Consider the following 12588-nt stretch of genomic DNA (forward strand, 5'->3'; position numbering starts at 1 on the left):
TTCCCTGCCCTCTCGTGGCTGTGGCCGTGCCCGGGCAGGGCAGTCGGTACCCCCACTCCTCCAGCTGGCTAGCTGAACTCGGGACTCTCACCTTCTAAATGCTTAACATCTTTACCGAATTGCTTTTGTACTTTTATTTACCTGTTTTTATAATTTGTTTGTCTTTTTTGTGGACATGTCCTTCTGGATTTTGGTAGCTTTTGATAGTGATTTTGAATGAACTTTGTGTTCTGCTGTGGACTCTTATTTAGGGTGATACTGTCCAGCCTTAGGCACTATTGCCTCTTTGAGTGCTTTCTCCACTCTCTACTGTTGATGGTTTCCTAATTTCAATTTTATGTTTTAATCATTTTTTTTATCCCTTGCTAAGCCTAATTAGGACACGCTTATCTTGTGCTGGACACATAAACTATATGAAGTCAGAAGTGTGTATCTCTGTTGTTCAGGAGAGAATTAAAAAATTGGTATGTCAGATTTTTAAGGCTTCAGTGCTCAAGGAACACATCTATCCCTAACATGAGAATTACCTACTTGCCAAATGTGTGCATTCCAGCTTTGATGACAGGACCTCAAAGACATATATTGAGATTAGACCACCTCAGTACCTTCCAAATTCCCCAAAATATGCTCAGAAGACAAGATAAATGGGAGGTGATTTTGGAATCGAGAGCTTTCGGCTTCTTGCACACAGGTTCAGGATAAGGATTACAATAATGCAAGAGCAAGTTTGGTACTTCCATAATATATTGATTATTATTGATCGATACATTGATTAATACATAATGCATTGATTAGGCAAGTCCACAGAAAATGTGAAATGGAGACTAATGCTGCAAGTACAAGGTATTATCATTCAGACTGTCAGCGTGAAAAGTTTCCAGCAGGGTCCTAGTAATGTTTGCAGATCTCCTGAGATTAACAATGTGCAGCTGTACCTTTACTTAGACAATTGGTTCGAGTTGTTAAGATTATTGGAGATAACTGGAGGAGGCAATTCAGAGTTATAAATAAGTGGTAGTCCTGAAGTTTCTGCTTCAGCAGGTTCCAAAGCCAGGCTTTACCAGGTAAAACTGAGGTAGAATGGCAGACGTATCTTTGTGACACTGGACCTCACACTGATGATGCCTGTGTGTTAGGAGATGTATCACTTGCTTCGCAGAATCAGCAGAAACAACAGATCACGGAACTGTTGTTCTGAAAGTGTTGGATTCTGAAACCTTAATCATTATTTCTATCATATTCTTGTGTTATTATTTATTATTCTAAAAATACTCAACAAGCATATTGCCCTAATAGTCTGGTTATGTGTCATTTTTATAATCTTCTTATATATTTTTTAATATTCATTTCTACATCACTCTGTAACCTCACAGGCACTCAGCACTTCTTGCGCTGAGTTTTAACTCTTCGTAAGATATGATATACAAGTATGATTTAAAGGACTGGCACCTACAGTCATGATTTGATCTGTTAATATCAGTTATCTGTATAGTAAAATACAACCAAGCTTTTTTTAACTTGCATTCAACATCAAGAATGCTTCACATCAATTTTTTAATGTTGTGACTTTGTGCACAGTCTTTTAAAAACAAAGTATTCGTGCTGCTGTTAAATGTATAAAAACTTCTTGTTTGAAAGTTATTTGTCATTCAGTATGAAAGTTCAAGCAAACAATCTTTTTGGCTTTCCTGAATTATTCTGAATTTGCTGCCATTAAAGACGGAGGAAAAAGATAATTCTCAACTTCAGGGATTTCTTTTAGGTATTAATTTGTTCTTTAGGCATAATGGAAATCTTCCATCCACTCTGTGCTTTATTTTTATGTAGTAAAAGATTGAGATCTTCTAAAGGAAGGATCAGGTTTACATAAAAGAAGAAAAAAATCCTAGTAAGTGTTAGATGTTTTGTCAGTAACTTCTGATTTATTTAAAAATTCTAAAAGGTATCTCTGGTAAGTCCTGGGATTACTTTAATACTTACTCCAAGGACCTTCTTTTTATGGTAATTCTAGTAGGGATGCCCATAGTTTGAAATCAGAGGGCAATTAGCTGCTGCAAATATTTCTACTCAAGAATAAAATATTTTTCTATGCCAAGAAACCCTATTTGGGGGGAGTTCTGTTGTGTTTTTTTAATCTGAAAGTGTACAGCATAATTAATTCAAGATCTCACAAAAATTACAAACGTGAGTAGTATAACTGCTGGCATAACAAGCTGTTTATTCTTTCTCAGTTTCATAGCCTTCGATTATTGTGTTACAAATAAGCTAGAGCTCTGCTAACAATGGGATGCACTTATGGTTTGGGATGGTTTTGGAAAGGGTCTTGTTCTATACAAAAAGCTGGACATGAGCCGGCAATGGGCTCTCGCATCCCAGAAGGCCAACTGTATACTGGGCTGCATCAAAATAAGTGTGGCCAGCAGGTCGAGGGAGGTGATTCTGCCCCTCTACTCTGCTCTGGTGAGACCCCACCTGCAGTACTGCCTCCAGCTCTGGGGTCCTCAGCACAGGAAGGACATGGACCTGTTGGAGCAGGTCCAGAGGAGGGCACAAAAATGATCAGAGGGATGGAACAACTCTGCTATGAGGAAAGGCTGAGAGAGTTGGGGTTGTTCAGCCTGGAGAAGAGAAGGCTGTGGGGTGACCTTATTACTTAAAGGGGGCTTATAAGAAAGATGGGGACAGACTTTTTAGCAGGGCCAATAGCGACAGGACAAGGGGTAATGGTTTTAAACTAAAAGAGGGTAGATTCAGACTGGATATAAGGAAGAAATTTTTTACAACAAGGGTAGATGCCCCATCCTTGGAAACATTCAAGGCCAGGCTGGATGGGGCTCTGAGCAACCTGATCTGGTTGTAGATGTCCCTGCCCATTGCAGGGGGGATGGACTAGATGGCCTTCAAAGGTCCCTTCCATCCCAAAGCATTCTCTGATTCTATACAGGTTTTTAGAGTGTATACCATACTTGTAGGTAGTTTGGTCCTACTTTGTTGTATGATGAGAATATGAAACCTGGCACATAATGACAAATAATTATTTGTGGTGATATCCTTGTAGAGTAAATAATTCTTCCTTATACCTATGGAATTGCATTAGCATTGCAAGTATATTGAGCTGCAATTGCTTGAACCAGAATTTTACCAGTATATCAGAGATACTAGGAAATTTAGAGATGCATCAGAACAGTAAAGTAGCATTGTTGCAGCAATATGTGACCTCAAGTAAATGCTGGTATTTTGGTAAAAATTAAAAATGCTCATGCTTTTCTGGTAAATGCTATTTATATTTGTTGAGACGTTTGATGTGGGCAACACTTAATAAAGATAATTGGGTTTTCCTCTTTATTTTTGTAACTCCTTTAATATCTTTTTCTCCCTTTAAAAAGTTCTGGAAAATCTGTCCCATGGAGCATCTTCTGACTCGTCTTGAGGTTGATTCACGGCCTGTGTCACGACGCCTAGTGAATCTCTTATTCAACTCTTTCTTTCCTGTTAACCAACCTGAGGATGTGTGGTGTGAGCGCTGTGTTACTCTAATCCAGATGAATTCAGCAGCAGCTAGAAAGTTCTATCAATATGCCTATGAATATACTGCCCCCACCAATATAGGTAAAGTACAAAACCTTATGAGTCTTTGGAAATACTACTATCACACCGTGTAATTGCTTTTTAAATTTTTGCTCTAAAAGTGGTACGTTGTTGCTAGATCTTTTGTTTTTTGTATAATACTAGTTTGTAGTTTTTGAAATTCTTGACACCAGCAATGAACCCTGGTGACAACAGTCATAAGCTTTTTCAACAATGAAGAGACCAAAGCTTTTCATTTCTGCTTTTCGGTGCTGTACTATACTGTCTAGCTGGTGTTGTTATCTGATGTCTCTTTTTCCCTTTCTCCTCACATGTACCTTAAAACTATCTAAGTTGATATTTATTTATCATGCAGAAATAGTGAAAGGAAATATGCTGATGATTTGAGACCTTTATGTGGAAGATTCTATAGAAGGAGAAAAATATTTGTCTGATAATCTGATTATCTGGGATTTGTGGATCAGTAGTATTTTCAGGTTGCTCAGAGAAAACCTAAAAAGCCCTCCTTCCTATTAAAGCTTCAGAAACTTGCAGTGAAAAGGGTATGCATGTACTGCACAGAGTATAGCTGCTTTTTAGAAAAGTGCTATTGAACCAAGTAAAATCAGGAATATTTTGTTTCTGAGGAGTTCTGATACTATAAAAACAAAGTAGTCAGCATGGAGTGACTTGGGTAAAATGCCCAAGCCGTTGCCCCTTGACTGGTTACCTTGGTAAGGTAGTTTTGAACTAACATGTGCTAGTGTATTTCAGCTAGTCCTGCTTTCACCAGAGCGGGCATAACCCTTTCACTTTTATCTAGAGATGAGCTCTTCATTAAGGACTGCAATGGTTAGGCTACTACATCTGTTATAAATAATTGGAATTGACATTGGAGGGAATGTATTATTGAACATAGGTCATCAAATTAATAGCTATGCAGGATGAATATAGGAGTTAGGGGAGCTTCCTCTGATCCTGATTTGATAAGGTCGTGGGTGGTTTGGTTTTTTTTTTAGCAAACTTTTTTAACAATAATAAATTTTAATAATAATGTTTCCATTTCTTCTTCATACTTGAGGATATAAAACATTTTCACATTTTTTCCATTTCCTTTTACCAGGAAATTTTGTCTTTTTTTCCTAGTTATTTCTGTTTCTGTTGCCTGCTTTTCAGACTGGCTTTCCAGCATTACACTTGGAAGCATTTACTAGCAACATTCTTAACAAATGGTAAATGTCTAATTTATTCTTATTATATTTAAATGTAGCTAAACTGATGCTTACTATTCGGCGCTGCTTGAATGCCTGCATCCAGAAGGCAATGAAAGAGAGTCTTCATGATAGCGATGATGAAGATGACGAAAGTGAAAAGGAGAACACAAGTGTAAGAAAGTCCACTTTATGATAAGTTCTGGTAACTTTTTCTGTGGTGCTTAATTTGAGACGAAGGCAGTTAATGATACGACAGAAATCTGAAGGCAGGCACTTGGGCATCTGTGGAATTAGAAGGGGAGAACTGCCATTATGGTGTTTTCTTGCCCTGCAATAACAGAAATTTGGTGAAGTAGCTAGAATAAGATAGAAGAAATACGAAGCATATTTTAAACAAATACTTCCCTGATTCCAGTACAAATTACAAATTGGTTTGATTCTGCAATTAAATTATTAAAAAAATTAATATCGCAAGATGACTCAAGTAATATACGTAGAGTAAGAACGAATTGTGGAGTTCAAGTTCTACAACAAACACAGTACCTTTGTGAAAATAGTAGAAGGATTTTCAGGTGGTTTTTTTTTAAACTTTATTTTAACCTAAATTTATATTTGAGCATATAATAGGTAATATCATCTAAATGTTTGTGTTTCAGGTGTTGAATAATGTGTTGTCAATAAATGATGTGGCCAGCATGGCAAGTTTATTGGAGATTACTGTAATTCTCTGGAGAAGTATTCACAAGGCACTAGATCACAATGAAGATGCCAAAGATTATGCTACCAGAAAATTTGCTTCTGTACTTCCTGAATATTTTAAAGTATTTAAGGTAAAGAAAGCCTTGATTTTTATTTTTTTTTTCCCCTGTAAGTGCTTAGTATTTTCATGTGTTACGTCTCTTACCTATTTTCATGGTATTAACTATTCTTTTTCATTGTTGCTATAAACCATAAACAACAGCAAGTTTCTTGGAATTCCACAAATGGGTAGAAGCTATTCTCCAATTGCAGTATCTGACTGATGAACCATTATCTAAATAGTCAACACAGAAATACTTGTGCAATAAATTGCTCTCCTTGTAATGTTTTTACAGGATTCCACTCTTTTGAATGTTTTTGGAACTTTTGGAAATCCGTAACTGAAAATATACCATTGCAGAATAAATACTCAGTGTAGATGAGAGTCCACGTGTTTTTCCACCCCCTCCCCCCCTGCCCAAACCCTTCCACCACCACCACTTCTTATTATGATCCAGCTGCTGGAACAGACAGCTGAAGCAGCTGAGGCTCCTTTTTCACTTCCTTGTGTTTGGTTTCTGCTAATTTGATTCTACTCTCTAATGATCTTTTGATGCACTTATTTATTGTTTGGATTTGATATAAGCAATTAATTAAAATCAATCATTTTTATATTTTCAGTCTCCTTGATCTGTTTAATTTTTCTAGTGTTATTCCTCAGGATGCTGTCTTTTGGGAGTGGCTAATAGTATCTGCTGCACTCTGTAGCGCATTTGGAAGGATTATCTACTGGACGTCTATTTTTGTTTATGGCTTTTATGCTGAAGTATACTGAGCTATGCTGGCTGTTACACTTAACAACATTCAAGTCTGCTTTAGATAATCGGGGAGTGGAAAGCAGTTCATTGCTACATAATATTCTGCAGCACAGATATACCAAATGCTTTCTCTACCCTGAAAGCATTTGGAAGTTGTCAAAGACATTCCAGATCTGTTTTGGTAGAGGATGTACCATCCCTTCTGAAAGGTTCTGGTGAGCAGACAAGATATCCAGCTTTAGCAAGCAACCTCTTTGACTTTGATATTCTTACAGTGAGTAAGCAGCTTGGATCTAAAAAGACCTGTCATCAGAGGCTTAGTTTCTAAAAGACTACAGATTGAAGCAGCATGTCTCTTTCCCGAAAAGCTACAAACATATTTTGAAATGTTCTTTTAAAAATCATCTTTAAAAGGTTTTAGCTCTTCAAATGTCTAAGTAGGTAACAATTTCATTTGATTGTATTCATGAAGCTTGGACATATTTTTGAACTCTTTTTGAACTCTTTCACATAGATTGGTTTCTGTGTAATCCGAGTGAGACTGTGTCGTGGTCTAGACCTTGTACTATTATGTGTTGTAACGACTTGTGGTGCATTTTACATGACCATTGTTCTATAAGCACCCTTTCCTTTAGAGTCTTTTTTATAAATTTCTGATGTGAATGAATATTCATTGAAGGCACGAGTTACTTGAGAGGAGTTAGATGGTGTCATGACTGTGCAATTAAATATTAGCCTCTACTAGAAAGAATGCAAGTTAGAGCTGTTATTTCTTTTGCAATGGTTAGTAATCTAATAGAGCCATAATTACTCATTATAGTTGTTCTGACAGTTTGTCAGAAAGCTGAATGATAAGATAATTGATAATTGACCTCTAAGAACAGGAATCAGAAGTTTCAGATCGCAAGCCACATGTTTTTATGAGCTTCTTTCAGTTCCATTTCTAGTGAAAAAAGGGAAACCCTTAATTTGAGATAATCATACTTTTTCAGTACTCACTTTAGTTTTGTGTGCATCTGTACATGTCCATCATATAGTGTACTTTTTTTATCCTAGGATGAGCGTTGCATGACTCCATTGGTTATTCTGGCATCCTTTATGCCCCCTGCTGCTATTCCTACCTTCAGGTACTATTTTTAAATCCAAAATACGAATGAAAAGAAATCTCTTCTTGACTGTATTTGTTAATTTTTCACAACTTGACATATTAAATGCCCATGTGGATAAATTAATCCACTAAACAAATTCGATAAGTTAGTAAAATCTGTGAGGTGCAAATATGCCTTTGAGCCATTGATGAATCTTTTTTGGTATTATACTGGATGATTTTCTTTGAATTACTTCTGCACTGGATGTAAAGCTAATGCATCTCCTCTTTTTGTTTGTTTTCTTTTAAGCTGTAGTGTGATCTCCAGACTCAGAAATATTGATAATGGAGCTGACCAAAGCAAATATTCTACCCTGATAGACTGCATGTGTCGCTGGGGTCAAGTGGGACATATTATGGAATTAGCCTGTGATTGGTTGTCTGACACGCTAACCCCAAGAAAGGTGTGCATATGCATACAGCAAAGAATTAAGGAATTCCTAGATTACATACAGGCATTGTGCCTTTTTTTTTTTTTTTTTTTTTTTTTTTAATAGAGGAAGCCTCTTTAATGCCATATTATTCTGCTTTGGAATTAGTTGTAAAATAAGATACTAACAGTATTGTACTGGTTTTGTGTTTTCTTCTCATTTAGAGTATTAAAACATCAGAACGACGAGTACGTATCCATGTAACACATGAATCAAAGCCAGAATTAGCAATTGATTACATTGAATATTTATTGACTCATCCTGTGAATCGTAGTTGCCTACTCTCTGTTCCTAAAAAGAAACTGAAGAAGCTTTTGAAAATTCTCAGTGCTGCAAAGGTAGTATTCTCCTTACCATAAACAGTGCTTATACAAGAGTGCTTAACATCGGATATTGCCTGAATCAAATTAAAGGCCTGCAAGAATAAATAAATAAGATTCATGATCCATTCTTCCCCTCTATAAAAAGGCTTTCCTTTTGATTTGGACTTCAAACAAATATTCTAAACCAGAAGTATATTTGTTCAGAACTGCTTATAAATGGCAGGTTTTAAACCAGCTTGTCGTTTTCAGGTGTCTCAAAATTTTTGTGATCTAGTGTTGAGCGTTTTTAAGGGACCTGACTTTTGGAATGTACATCTAAGGAATAGTCTGAAAATCAGATATGGCATTGCAAAATGAAAGTAACTGTATGCCTGTTCGTTTTTTGGGTTTGGGGTTTTTTGATTTTTTTTTTTTTTTTTTCTTAAATCTTTTGTTTAAAGCTATTGAGAAAAGAAACATTTGAAAGGATTTTCTGGAAAATATAAATGTAAACCTTGATATTTCAGGAGGTTCTTGGCTCAATTCTGGAAGCAAATGATGGAGGTTCTGGTAGATGCAATCAAGCAACTGGCCTAAGAGCATTCAGCCTCTTTTGCAGGTTGAGTATTCATCTTCAGAACAAGGTATGGTTATACCTTTTCAGTATAAGCTGGAGTTACAGCTGACAGTAAAAGGAAATTCCAAAAGAATTGGAAAGACAATTTGTAAACTTCTCATTTTTTTTCCAGTTTTCTGAAGAAGGAGAAGATTGCCTCTCACTCCTGAAGGAGACAGGTGCTTGGATAGAAAGTCAAGTTGTACCTTTTATACTGGCAAGTGATCAAGACGATGGCATTTCAAAATACAGTAATGTTTCTGAACTAATTATCCAGGTTAGAGGTCTCTTATAACATAAATCAAACTGCTACCAATCTGAAAAGCCATATATGTAGCAATTGTATACTGACAAACATAGTGCATTGGAGTTTTTGGAGCCCAGCAAGTGAAGGAGCTAATGAAATACAGTCCTGATTGTTCTGAGGTTACAGTTTTGTGCTTTTGCTGTTCTTCTGATTGATAAAATTACACAATTTTTTTTTTAAATTACTTTGAGTGTAGTTATAACCTTTGTATTTTATGAATATAAAAATAATAAATATAATATTTATATATAATACATATAATTATACATAATATATAATTATATATATAATAATATATAATATATATTATAATATAATTATATATATAATAATATATAATATAAAACCCTAGCAATTAAATCAAGTCGTTGTTCTTATCTAGATTTTTTCACCTACCAGTGCATAATATATATTCTCATCATATCTGTTGAAGTGAAGATGGAACATGTTTTATTTTTCACACTTGTGAAAATGCCCACTCAAGAAATTTCTAGCACAGCAGGCGATGTAACCTGGGTGTCCCAAATTTTAGGTTTCTAACAAGTAATTCTTGTCCTCAGTCTCTCATTCCCCCATATTAAATAAAGGTAATGTTTATGCTGTTTTATGAAAACTGCATTAACATAGAGCTAAGATTGTCACTGAATCTCAGTTCTGAAAAGGAGAAGAAAATTATTTGCTGAAAACGAGGGTATAATTACGTGATATGCTAGTGCTTAATAGCCTGTTCTTCTGTAGCACAGGAGGTCCTGGAAATGACATAAAATCACTGCAACTGCATACATTGTGTTGAATAGCACAATAGAGGATGACTTAGAGGACCGGGAAGGTGGTGTAATTATGAGAGAGGATTTAGATCTAATCATGTTTGCTTGCTTGCTTTCTTCCTTTCTTTCTTTCCTTCCTGCTTTCCCAAAAGAAATAGGTAAGATTATACCTGAGGAATTCAGTATGCTTCGTTCTAGTGCTGAGTCCCATAGAAGGTATCTTTGGAAGTCAGCAGAGAGGCGGGGTGTGAGTTACCTGGGAATTTAATAATGAGAAGGTCAGTCTTGTACTAAATCCCGCTGCTGCAGCCAAATGGCTTTTTGAAAGGTAAAAAGAGAGAGGAAACTCAAACAAGTGTTGTAGTTGTGCATGGTACAAGTTTCTTGTGTGTTTTATATGCTATTGTCTTCTCTCTGAATGAAAAATTTGGTATGCATATCGTAACTCTTTTGTGGCTATTTTTCAAAAGTTTGGAGGCACAAAACTCAAGCTTATAGAAAGACAAGACACAAAACAGGGAATCTTTAGCAGCATTACCAGAATGTTTGCGATCAATTTCCTAGGTTTGAATACAAAATTAGAATGAAACTTTTTTGATAAGCAATAAGATATGCAGTTGTCACCTGTAAACCCATCTGACATATTACTTGACTAGTCAATAATGAAACACAATGACCTTTACTAGTAGATCCTAAAGTCCATTTGCATCATTATTTCCAGAGAAGAAACTGAGGTGTAAAGACTGATGTGACTTGTCTGGAAGTCAAGAAGAGAATCCAGGCCTCTTGCATCTCCTGTAATAAGCCACATGCTTGTTAAGAGCTCCTATTTGCTTGTCACCTTGTATACTGTTTTTTATTGGAATGAGGTATTGATTGTGCTTTTTAATTGCTTGGAGTATATATCTGGTAACAATGCTGGCATTAAAAGCAGACCTAGTTTGTCTCAAAATATCCATATAATATACAATAATTACAGTTGCTTCTTTAATACTGTTGTATACGAGAGGGGACCGAGGTGTCTCTTCTTTTTCCACTTATATTTCTCTGTCACTTTCTCCGTGACATATCCCATTCTTTCCCATTTTACCCTTCCTTCTCTGCTTCGTCTGTTACTCAGTTCTGCACTTGCTGTTATGGGCAGGGATGCACTGAGGAGCCGTTCTCTTTAGGCCACTGATTTGTTGAGCAGGGCTGGTAGGCCCTCTGACACAAACCCCAGTGTCATTACTGACAGTCTCCCTTACCCCTTATCTTCATTTGCCCTTCACAGAAAGCATTTGAATATATAATGCGTGTGGGGAGGGTTCAGCTAGTTTTGAATTGTCTTCTGTTACATTCCCCTGACATATCACTTAATCCAAGGTGGATTTTAGCATTGACCTCTAGGTCCTTTCAGATTTTGGTCAAGGGAAAGATTTGGACTAACTTCAGTCGCAGTGTCCTTGAACAACCCAGCTCATGTATACATAGACTGGGTAAAAATTCTCTGCTCTGTCTATACATTAGTATTATAATCTGTTTAGTATGTAACGTGTGTGTGTCTAGGAAAAAGCTCTTTTTTGTATGCTGTTTTTAATTTTGCTATTTGAGATAGGTAGAGATGTCATATTCTGCCTCAGTAAGCATTAGGTATCAATGCTTCTGAGCTGAGCCTGAGTAAAAAAGATAGAGGATTTATTGCCTTTTGAGAAACTGTGTTTACTGGAGGAAAGGGCAATGGAAGAAGCATTTGGAGAACTGTTTGGAACTCCTGCTTTTCAAAGGTTGCAAACTGAGTAACTCCAAGTAGATGCACCGGCTTTCAAGGCAACTTGGCTAAGATTTTGTGGCTTTATTATTTTGGGGTTTTACTGAATGGTTACTTTATATAAATTTTGTTTCTCATCTACTTTTGCATCTCTTTTCTAGTCCTACCTGACAGTATGTAAAGATGTCATAATGGTTGGCCTTGGAAATCTCACATTTCAAGCGCATCTTTTAGATATGGCTCTTTCAGTTATACAAACAGGTACAATACTTTGTACTAATATCAACATCTCCATATATACTTAGCTGACTTTTCGTATATTAGCAGAACTGTTGATTTTAGCATTTTGGAGTCTGTTTCTCAAAAAATGGTGTTTACTGCTTATGCTTGCTAGTACCAATAATATGGTCAAAAGTCACAGCAGCTTTTCAGAAAATGAACACAAGCAGAGAACCAACCCAGAACCATGTCACTGTTGATAACTAATGTTTCTTCCTCGCTCTTAAATTCCAGTTATTACTATATAATTCAGGGGGGTTTATGTCTATATATAAAGTGATATATGTAGAGATATGTATCTCTCTATATATCAGTATGCCTTAGGAGGAAACATTATAGCACTATTTAAATTTGGCTCACATTTGGAAAGTTCTGTCTACAGTAGAGATAGAATTAGAGCTCAATTCCTGAAGAAATCTACAGTTTTAATCCCTGTACTTCAAGGATTGGAAGGAACACTGGATTAATTAACACTTAAAATATTGATTGAGCTGTATGAAAATTTCAGCTAAGGATGCTCAGAAACTAAATATATTGTCTACACTTGTAAACTATAGCTATTTATATTGTATAACTGAGTTTCATTCTAAGTCTGTACCTGAAGAATATCTCATTACAATTTTTATGTCGTGGTATTTATCTCTTCCTCTAG

At 36.1% G+C, this 12588-nt stretch overlaps 1 protein-coding gene across 1 annotated transcript in view; it reads left to right on the top strand.

Moving 5' to 3' along the window:
* Nucleotides 1-12588, top strand: part of NCAPG2 (non-SMC condensin II complex subunit G2) — a gene marked incomplete at its 3' end in the record, with an annotated part of 49631 nt that overhangs the window by 25556 nt on the left and 11487 nt on the right. Inside the window, exons 14-22 of the mRNA XM_082330287.1 lie at nucleotides 3387-3609; nucleotides 4838-4953; nucleotides 5438-5611; nucleotides 7394-7464; nucleotides 7735-7888; nucleotides 8080-8253; nucleotides 8745-8861; nucleotides 8967-9110; nucleotides 11819-11918. Coding sequence (XP_082186413.1) covers nucleotides 3387-3609; nucleotides 4838-4953; nucleotides 5438-5611; nucleotides 7394-7464; nucleotides 7735-7888; nucleotides 8080-8253; nucleotides 8745-8861; nucleotides 8967-9110; nucleotides 11819-11918 — 1273 coding nt within the window. The remainder of the gene's footprint in view (nucleotides 1-3386; nucleotides 3610-4837; nucleotides 4954-5437; nucleotides 5612-7393; nucleotides 7465-7734; nucleotides 7889-8079; nucleotides 8254-8744; nucleotides 8862-8966; nucleotides 9111-11818; nucleotides 11919-12588) is intronic.

This window comes from Platalea leucorodia (assembly GCF_965183815.1).
Source record: "Platalea leucorodia genome assembly, chromosome: 1".
Taxonomy (NCBI): Eukaryota; Metazoa; Chordata; class Aves; order Pelecaniformes; family Threskiornithidae; genus Platalea; species Platalea leucorodia.